Source organism: Prunus mume, linkage group LG2 (assembly GCF_029339155.1).
Source record: "Prunus mume cultivar Tortuosa linkage group LG2, ASM2933915v1, whole genome shotgun sequence".
Taxonomy (NCBI): domain Eukaryota; kingdom Viridiplantae; phylum Streptophyta; class Magnoliopsida; order Rosales; family Rosaceae; genus Prunus; species Prunus mume.
Genome location: NC_142699.1, coordinates 29,732,153 through 29,742,280, shown reverse-complemented (window position 1 = coordinate 29,742,280; position 10,128 = coordinate 29,732,153). Strand labels below are relative to the sequence as shown.

General features: G+C 37.0%; 1 protein-coding gene and 1 pseudogene across 1 annotated transcript; both read left to right on the top strand.

Moving 5' to 3' along the window:
* Window positions 1-3,711: 3,711 nt before the first annotated feature.
* LOC103323760 (S-protein homolog 21) lies at window positions 3,712-4,615 on the top strand. The gene has a single exon (XM_008225770.2). The coding sequence runs from the start codon at window positions 3,881-3,883 to the stop codon at window positions 4,304-4,306; it is 426 nt and encodes a 141-aa protein (XP_008223992.1). The 5' UTR covers window positions 3,712-3,880; the 3' UTR covers window positions 4,307-4,615.
* A 3,605-nt stretch (window positions 4,616-8,220) lies between these two features.
* Window positions 8,221-9,248, top strand: LOC103323841 (mitogen-activated protein kinase kinase 9 pseudogene; annotated as a pseudogene).
* The last annotated feature ends 880 nt before the right edge of the window (window positions 9,249-10,128 follow it).

Below are 10,128 nucleotides of genomic sequence, written 5' to 3'. Positions count from 1 at the left end.
ATTTTTTTTAAAGAAACAGAATTTTATTGAAAATGAAATTAACGACCATTACAATTTTTGGATCATAAGACCCTAAATTAAAGTTGGCGGAATTTCCAACCACATATGGCATCATGAGTAAGACCTAAAGCAAAACATTCAACCAAATTTCATACGGCACAAATTGTAGTTCACCCTTTAATTTTTAAAAATCTGTAATAATAATGAGTCCTCTCATGATACTCCCAAGACCCTAATTTTTGTTCCACTGAGAGCAGACACCCTGAACGCCATACAAGCAAGGTCCGTTTTCAACAATAGTCCAAAAGCATTTGCTACAATCGTCCCTACCGTTCTTGTAAACATCGAAATAATGAAACTCATTCCCCCACTGAAAGCTGCAGAAGAACAATGTGGTTCCCAGAAAATTTGTTTTGAAACGGAACTCATAGCTCTCCGTTGGACGAACTATCTGCTCCCCTAGGTCATGCGCACCGGATTTACAGTGGACCTTCATGTCCACAGAGCTTGCCAACGAGTTGGTGATTCTGACTCTTTTGGTCCTAGGAATTTGAACGTCGGCCTCAGTACTTGTAATTAAAAGCACAACTAGCAGTGCCATAACAACATTTCTGATAGGAGGGCTCATATTTGTTTCCTGCAGGAAAACGGTTCTTTTTCCTTTTGGAATTCTTTTGATTGAAGCAGGATAAAGTTCAAGAAGGCCTTGTGGTTCCTTTTATAGTACAAAATTTACTGTGTGAGTGTATATTAGATAAGGCTTATCCATGCAAGAATCAATAAGCCATTTCCTAATTCTCCTGGAAATCTAAAGGCTAACAATGTTACCATTTTCTTATATAAAATTAAGGGTATAATTAGATTCCAGTCATTGAGAACCTAATATTTTGATTAATAAGAGTTTGTGTCTATTCCTATATTATAGTTTTAGTCTTTAATTTTTGGCCGCCAGCAATTTATTCCAAGATTTATTCCCAAAAAAATATATGGATGCACAAATGAGAAATGATATCGTGTAAGCCTTTCCAAACTTGGAGACAAATGCTTTAGTACTCAAACTCTCGTTGCTATATAAGGGAGGAAACCTGCGTTCAAGATTGAAGATGACCACTTTTTATGGGACAAAATCGAAATGTTATTAGCCATTTTTGTGCTCTTCATATTTGGTGATTAGGATTGGATTGTATTAGATTATATTGGATTCGCAATGATGGCATTGTTTGGTGAGTATGATAAGTAGTAGGATTGGATTTGCTAAATCCAATGCCATGTTTGGTGCTAAAAAATGAATGTGGATAGGACACAAGATAATCCCACCATATTCCCATAACTGAACAACAATTCAGTTTTTTCAATTGCCTAGAATAAAATAAAAAAAGTATTATGTGCATTTTTATATGAACACATTCAATATGGCAATTGACCTATGTTCTACAACAATTTAATTCCAATACATGCTTCAAAGTTAGCTACTCAAATAAACAAAATATCAGAATTCACATAACATAGAGAAACCGAAATCATCACGCTTGTAGAAACTGAAAATCCATTCAAACTTTTATATAATTGAAATCATGTTTAGGGCTTCAAGATTAAGCCCTAACTAACAAGAAATTAGTTACTCATGTTCTTGGATGAACCCAAAAATAAATACACAAGAACTGAAAATTAAAAGAAGAAAAGAAAATAAAGAACTCATTGGCAGCTTTCTCCTCTTGTGCGGTTGATCTCTTTAGGACGTGAATCCTTTCTATGGGGGCCTTGGCTGGCCTTTTATATCACTTATATTAGAGTTTTGAACCCTAAGATTGACTGAAAAGTCGTCCAATAAGTCTTGGTAAACAAGGAATCCAAATAGGAAAGTAAAAATCACAATTCTTAAGTCCATAGGGAAATACAGCTCAGCCCAATTATCACATGATTTGGGGATCTTTGGCCTTCTAGAAAAATCATTAAAAATATATTTTAGAAAGACAAATGTCTTATCTTTCCAACCATATATAGCACGTAACTTGGAAAATTCGGGAAGGCTTCCGTTTCTTCACATTCACGTAATATGTACGAAACTGTCTTGTTTGCATGTGGGTTAACTTTACTTGTAATACTGTACCAATTGTCTTGGTAGAAAATTCTAGAAAAATCACATATTGAACTTCAAGATGTTAGCTTTCATCTCCAATTGGCCTTGCGCTAAAATTCCTCCAAAGAGTTGAACTTCCCTTAAAAACCTTCTATGAGCACAGAAAAGCTGAAAATCAGAAAAGTAAAGTAATAAACCCCTTTTAAATCTAATTCTCCTACAAAATCTAAGTAAAAAGAGTACATAAATGAGTATAATTATGGACTTATCAGCTAACCCAATCCTACTACTTAATGGAGTATGGTATCAAGGTCAATTGTCTCCCTTAAGCCCAAAAACTTTTATATAGGCTGGCCATTACAAATTCATCCCAAAGAAATGAAGAAATCCTAGAAATGTCCCACCGGCCTCAACCAGAAGAAATAGATAAACAGAAAGGCAAAGGCCCGTATACACTAGAGTTGGACTTTAGAGAAGTCCAATTTCAAGTGTTATAGCTTTTCTTCTTTTCCTTTTTTTTCTTTTTGTTAAGTGATTTGAAGTGCTAGCAAAACCTGATAAAAGAGCAAAAAGTCCGACAACATGACCCAATTGACCTAGAATATTTAGGAAGGAAAGTGTTGGGATGTTAGGCAAAAAGAAAATCTTCTGCCATAGATTACATATCATAGGTTTTGGCAACAATAAAAAACTATTACATATCGTAGGCTTTGTTGTCGTTTTGCCTAGATTTCTATCTTTAAGCCGTACAGAAGATCTATGGACAACCAAAGGATCAAAACCACATCTTATTCTATCATGTGCGGCTCTTTAACAGCAAAACGCTGCCACTGGCACCACTTGAGATATGCTAGATTACTCTTCATGTTTATCCACTGCCGCCAGCCTACAACTTGGTCTTAGTTTGACGGATCTTTTTCAATCCCCAATTATTACTTCTTGCAGTCCTGGTTGTCACATAATAATTCAGATTAGGTTTGCTAAAAAGTAACTAATTGGGTTTGTTAAACTCAACTTGATAACTTTCATTTTGTCACCTCAAGTGTGTAGATAAATAATTTTAATTACTTGAAATTATAAGATCTTGCATCAAAGTTAACGGCTGAAAAAGAAAGAAATATATTTGCTTGCTGCGTTGAAGTGTGGCAGTGTCCGAATCACAAATAGCTAATATCTAAAATGCTGGGAAGTGATGTGACATTGACATTTCCATGCTTTAAATTTGTTTGAATTTTCGTTGGTGTTCATGTGGAGCCTTGCATAGTTGTACGGATAAAGTTTTCATCAATGCAAAAATAGTATGAGAAGTTATATATATCACATATGATCTTACCTGTATCACGTAGTGCATAACCATTATTAGTCGCCTATATACCCCACAGTCTCATATAATTCAAATATTATGAAACCAATTATATCCAGATCTACCACTGTCAAACATCATGTAAATAACTAAACATATAGGATGTGGCTAGATACTAATTAAGCAAGTTACTCGTATACAGTTACATTTGCAACAAAAGTTTGACTCTCGCTTTCTCCTTTTCCGAATTAGAAAAGAGAGAAAATGTTGTTCACTCTTCATGTTGTGTATCACATTACTTTCTTTGATCCTAGGACAGAAAAAAAAATCTCGTACTCTCGTATACTTGTATATTTGGTATAATACTTGGTGGAGGTTGGTAAACCATTATGACGTTACCATTTCAAGTTGGAAAACGATTTTTTCTTTATGGCCAGCTTTAAAAGCGTTGCTCATTTATCATTTCCACCACAATATTACCTTCACTTCACAAAAATATGAAGATCCTCACCAGCATTCTCCTCATCTGTGGCCTAGCGTCCTTCGTGATCTTCATGTCAATACTACAACCCCAGAACTTCTACGGCATCGAATACGATATTCGAGTCATCAACGGCTTCACAAACAACTCCTCCCTGCCTCTTGTCATCTGGTGTGCATCAGAACACAGTGATCTTGGTGGACGTGCGCTTCAGGAGCATGATGATTTCAGCTGGAGTCTGAGGACCAATTTCTGGGGTACCAACGACCATTTCAAATGTACAATGAAATGGGACCGAACAAGAAGGAGCTTTGAGGCCTTTAAGGCTCCCAGGGATACACAGAGGTGCGGTCCTTTTAGGAAGTGTTCTTGGTTGGTCAGAGAAGATGGGTTCTATTTCAGCAATGATGAAGTAAACTGGAGAAAAGATTTTTCATGGTAACATTAATGATTGGGAAACAGTTCTCATTTTAATAAACGAAGTGCATGGACTACTGGAAAACAAATTGAAGGGTATTTTTGTTTTTGGGTTCCTTTTTAAAATTAAATATTTCCATTTTGCTTTGCTAAGTCACAGATGGAACCCCAAGTTGAATTGTGTTATGTTAGAAACGACTGTAATGGAATTTTGGTTCAATTATGAGTTTACTCTAAGCAATATGTAATAAAATAGTACTCTTTTTTCCATAGGGCATTGGAATTGTAATGCTACCCAAGTTTTAATGGCAGGCCTTTTGTCGGTTTGGATTTTTTTTTTGTTCCCAAACTTCCTCTGTGGAACTTTGTTTTCTTTTTGCGGTAAAATTGTACAAAAGATCTATCAAACAAAAATATCAACCCAAAAAAAAAGAAGCCAATGCAGGCAATAGTATAATTTCAGGTTTATATATAGATACCATATTTACCATTTCTAGGGCCTTTGCCATGATTAACATTATATACAAGATATTTGAGAATGGGGATTTGAATACATGACTTGAAAGAGTAACTGTTTTATTTTCTCCTCACCTAATCCTCATCCGATATTTTTACAAAAAAGAAAAGAAAAAAACGAAACGGGAGCTATTATTGACATTTCAAACAAGTAATCATAAACTCCTCAAAATACAATTTCTCCCGTGCGTCTTATAAGAAGAAGAAAAAAGAAGAAAAAACTGTGAGCAGAATGTACAATGTCCTAATGAAGCAGTGCTGGTACTAAAGGATTAAAGAAGCATATCATGAGGATATGCTGTGTGTCGATTCAAAACCGCGTGGGCTGGCTCAGTGGAACAAAAGCAAGTTTATCTCTCCCCCAGAGAAATGAATATCACTTATCAGTGCAAAAGCAAACGTCACAACAAAACCAACATTTGGCATTTTCAATCCCCATTACGTGCTTCGAAGATAGAGACAATTCATGCCTTGCACTACATCTGCAGTCTTTTTCTGTTTCCGTATCAAGAAGAAACAATTGGTTTCCAACTCTTCTTTTTATCTATGCACTGTTCCCTTCACAGTGTTTTTTTTCCCAATCTCGTAACGGCATAATTCCAGTTACTCTTCTCAATGATATAGACTTCAAATACTTGGCTGGGGACACACTCTCTTTCATTCAAGGTTTAATCAACCTGAAATCAATTGAGTGCTTATCTCAATAGTATAGGCTTCACATGTTGGACGTGACACGCTCTGATATGGAAGTATTGGACCCAAAATCAATTGATTACTCATCTCAACAATAATACCTCAACAATAGTTCGGACTTTAAATGTAGTATGAACTAAAAATTAATACATACTTCAACAATAATACGTGACATTACTGGATTTTTAATCTAAAATCAATTGTGACGTCGGGAATAGAGGAAGACAAAAAGCCCTGGAAAGGCCCAATAAGAAGAAATTGCATTGAACCAGAATTTGTACTTTTCTAAGGAAACAAGAAAGTAGAGTCCAGCTAGTGGGACATAACTCAGTTGATTGGGTCCTTCCACCTTCACTTATGTAGGTAGAGATTTAAAACCACGAGGCACCCAATGAATATTTGTGTAAATCACCCTCCCCAAATCGCTTGTACTAAAATTAAAGAAAGTAGCGAGGAGGCTATAATGAGAAGTTTAAAGTGATGAGGCTATTTGAGGAGGTCAGTCTCACCATCAACAAATGTAAAGAAATCATGGGACTTCCATTTTAAATATTTTGATGGTGGGATTAGCCTCCTCAAATAACCTCCTTATTTTAAACTCCTCATTGTAGCCTATCCCAAAAAGTAATATAGATCTCTTGATCTACACTAATCGGGCCAAACATAACATAACATAAAGAAGCCCAAACTTTAAAACAGTGGACATAGGGCCCCAAATAACACAAAAAACACAACAACAAAAATAAGTTGTTGCCGCCATGATCGAGCCACAACCGGTCACCGGAAAAATGGGGACCCGAGCGTAGGAAACCAAATCAGTAACGGTAACAGGGGAGTTGGAGAAAAACATTCAATACCCAGTAATTTTCCATATCCATTGCTTTTCTCAGCTCGGCCCATGCCATTCCTGCTCTTGGGCTGAAACTAGCATCCCAAATCCAACTTGCAGGCGGTCAATTTGTCTAGTTTGTTGTTTTTGGTCTGACGGTCAATTTGTCTATTTAGTATTTTGTATTTGCATGAACTCAACGTATTTTTACTAATGTGTATGGTTCCCAACTTCGCAAATTTATTGAACCAATTAAAAAAAAAATTGCTTGTTCCTTCTTGTACTTGTAGTTGTAGTTAGAGGATCACCAAGCCAGATGTAAATAATTGAGGATGTAAATGAAGAACTGCCTGGTATATGGGAAAAAAAAAACATGCATATTTGCATCTAATTTTATATCTTGTAATAGCGAGTCACGCAAATTGAAAAGGAGGAGAACGACAAAAGGAAGCGCATGGGAGACTTTTGGTGAATGCGCCACATACTCCAATGTCACTCATAGTTGAGATTGAATGGCTATGGGCATCCGACAGCACAAATTAAACCACCAACTTTAAATTTGAGCTCCTTAATTTTGCTTTTAATAGAAGTAATAGTCTAAACTATAAATGGGAAGAGATTTCTTGCACATAGAATTAAGGTACCTGGTTTCTTGCATCGTTATAACCAGGTTGAATTTTTTTTATAAAATAACTAGATCAAAAAGCACCCTTAGAAAAAACGATAATATTCGTAAATACAATACAATTTGCAGCATTGCTGTAAACTATATATATGTAATATTCTATTTTCGTCTCTATTTAAATGGAAAGGAAATATCAAATTGAACGAGGCCCGAGTCTTCTGTGTAGCCATAAACGCCAGACTCCTGCACACTCCAAACACAAAATGTTGGGCATCTTTTCATGTCTCTTTTGGCTACATATATGGCAAACGATCCAGACACAGCCCTGGATTTGTCTTGAAAACTCAAATCACAGAAGAAAAGTGTAGTTTCCCAGAAATTAACCTTGAAACTCCACTCGTATGAAAGACTGTTGATTATAACATGAAACCCCAGATCATCGTTCTTGGATTTACAATGAACCGTGAAGTTTTTGCTGTCGGCAATAGCATTGTCAATACGAACGGTGGTTGTAGGAGGGTTTATGACAATGTCTTCTCCCAAGCCTTCTGTGCTAATTGGCACCTCCAACAAAGAAATGAAACAGGTACATGTTTGCCCTATTGAAAAATATGAATAATGGGAATGGAGCAAGAGATATTAATCAAAGTTAATTGTCCATAGGTTACAAGGCTCTTATTTATATAGAGCTATAAACACTAACAGTAACCTAGTGTTCCTCGTTGAAGTAGGAAAAACAAATGAAAATTTGGCGTTATCAAAATGGGTAGATTTCGCAACTTGACCAAGATCACAAAATTAATAATATGTATCCAAGGACAACATGGCTCCCTGAAAAGACCAAGTCAGAAGATATCCAAAAGATTAATTGAGTTTTAGGTTGAAATCTTTATCCTGCACTTTTTTTCTTTTTTTTTTCTTTTTTGCGAGTATTTTAAAATGATAAAATATTTAATTATAAAAGGCAGATTACTCCCAAAGCAAATGAAGTTGGCAGATAACTATTAAGCGTTGATAGATATGGATTTAACAAGATTATGAATATATCATAGCTACTAGTAAATGCCTTGAAATCCAAATGTAGATAATTATGTTTAAATTAGTTAATAAAACAAAATAATCCTAAACCTAAAATGTTGGGATCCATTTGGATGATGCCGGCTGCAAGTTCTTTTCTCACTCCTACTTGTATTAGGAAAAAGGAAACCCTATATAAATACTCCACTCCACTCCACACCCACACCACCAACGCATCCCCAACCAAACTAGAAACAAAATGGCTCTCATTCGACAACGCCGCCAGCTTAATCTCCGCCTCCCCTTGCCCGAACCCTCCGAGTGCCACCCATGTTTCTCTGTACCCCTCCCTCCCACCGCTGCTGTTACCACGGCCGTCACAAACAACTCTTCCTTCGGCACTATCTCCGCCGCCGATCTTGAGAAACTTCAAGTCATCGGCCACGGTAACAGCGGCACCGTCTACAAGGTAAATCACAAGCGGGCTTCCACCACCTACGCTCTTAAACTCGTCTATGGCGACTCCAACGACCACACAGTCCGCCGTCAGCTCTTCCGCGAGATGGAGATCCTCCGGCGCACCTACTCTCCCCACATCATCCGCTGCCACGCTATCTTTGAGAAGCCGTCGGGAGATATCGGCATCCTCCTGGAGTACATGGACTCCGGCACCCTGAGACCTTGCTTAAAGCCCAAGGCACCTTCTCCGAGCCCAATCTTGCCCACGTCGCCAGCCAAGTTCTTAACGGCCTCAACTACCTCCACAACAACAAGATCATCCACCGCGACATCAGACCCGCCAATGTTTTGGTGAACAGCAACATGGAAATGAAAATCGCCGACTTTGGCGTGAGAAAGATCCTGTGCCGGACCTTGGACGCCTGCAATTCCTACGTGGGTACTTGTGCTTACATGAGCCCAGAAAGATTCGACCCGTATACTTACGGCGGCAATTACAACGGCTACGCCGGTGACATATGGAGCCTAGGGCTGACCCTGATGGAGCTTTACATGGTTCACTTTCCGTTGTTGCCTCCGGGTCAGAAACCCGACTGGGCCACGCTTATGTGCGCCATATGTTTCGGAGAGCGGCCGAGCTTGCCCGAGGGGGTGTCAGAGGAGTTTCGGAGTTTCATAGAGTGTTGCTTGCAGAAGGAGTCCGAAAAGAGGTGGACCACCGCTCCGCTTTTGACCCACCCGTTCGTCTCTAAATATCCCCGTATATCCATTTCCTGATGGGTCGCTGGATTTGGCATGCATTTTTTTTTGTACACGAGTTACTGTTTGTAAGCTTCTGAATTTGTACACGTGCATCCTACTGTTTATCTTTTATATATATATATATATATATATATATATATATATATATAGTAAAAGACAAGGAATGGTGAAACACTCAAAATACTAGAAAATGCCATTGGTTAATTCAAACATTAAGAATTGAAATTATTAATTAAATAAGAATAATATAGTAAATTCACATTTTTTTATATTAAAAAAAATTCAAATAATATGTCATACTTTTATGAAACATAACTATCCATGTTATCTTTTCTTAATTCTAAAAAAAAAAGAAAAAAAAAACAATTAGCACATGTGCTCAAAGGGCTAGTCTTTAATTAAACTTGATTAAGAGAATGGAAAACGGTTTGAAAGTGGTGGGAAATTATTTTTATATTAGACTTGTGTGGTTAAGTATATGTACTTTCTCTATTTTTGTTCTTTGGCCCGTTTTTGGGTTCCTACGTTTTGTTCCTTTTTCCCGTTTTCTGGGTTTTGTAGAAGTTATTCCCTCGGAGAGAAAAAAAAAAGGGCGCTTTTACATCTCTCATTTTGTCCAATGTGATGTGATATGTGTGGGTATTTTTAACATGACACATTATACAAAAACCTTTATAAAGTCTCTTTGGAGAGAAAACCCTTAGCCACTTGTCATTTTCTAATTGGTTTTTATAAAATTCTAACACATTAAGAACCATTAGAAAATTACAAGTGGCAAATTTTTGGTTCTCTCCAAATATGCTCTTCTATATGGGTTTTTGTATAATATGTCATGCTAAAATTGGTTTCTGAATAAGTATCTCTTTTAAAATAATGGAAAGAATACATGGGAATTCTTTCCCCTTGTTTGGTGATTAGGATTGGATTTGATTGGATTATGAGGTAT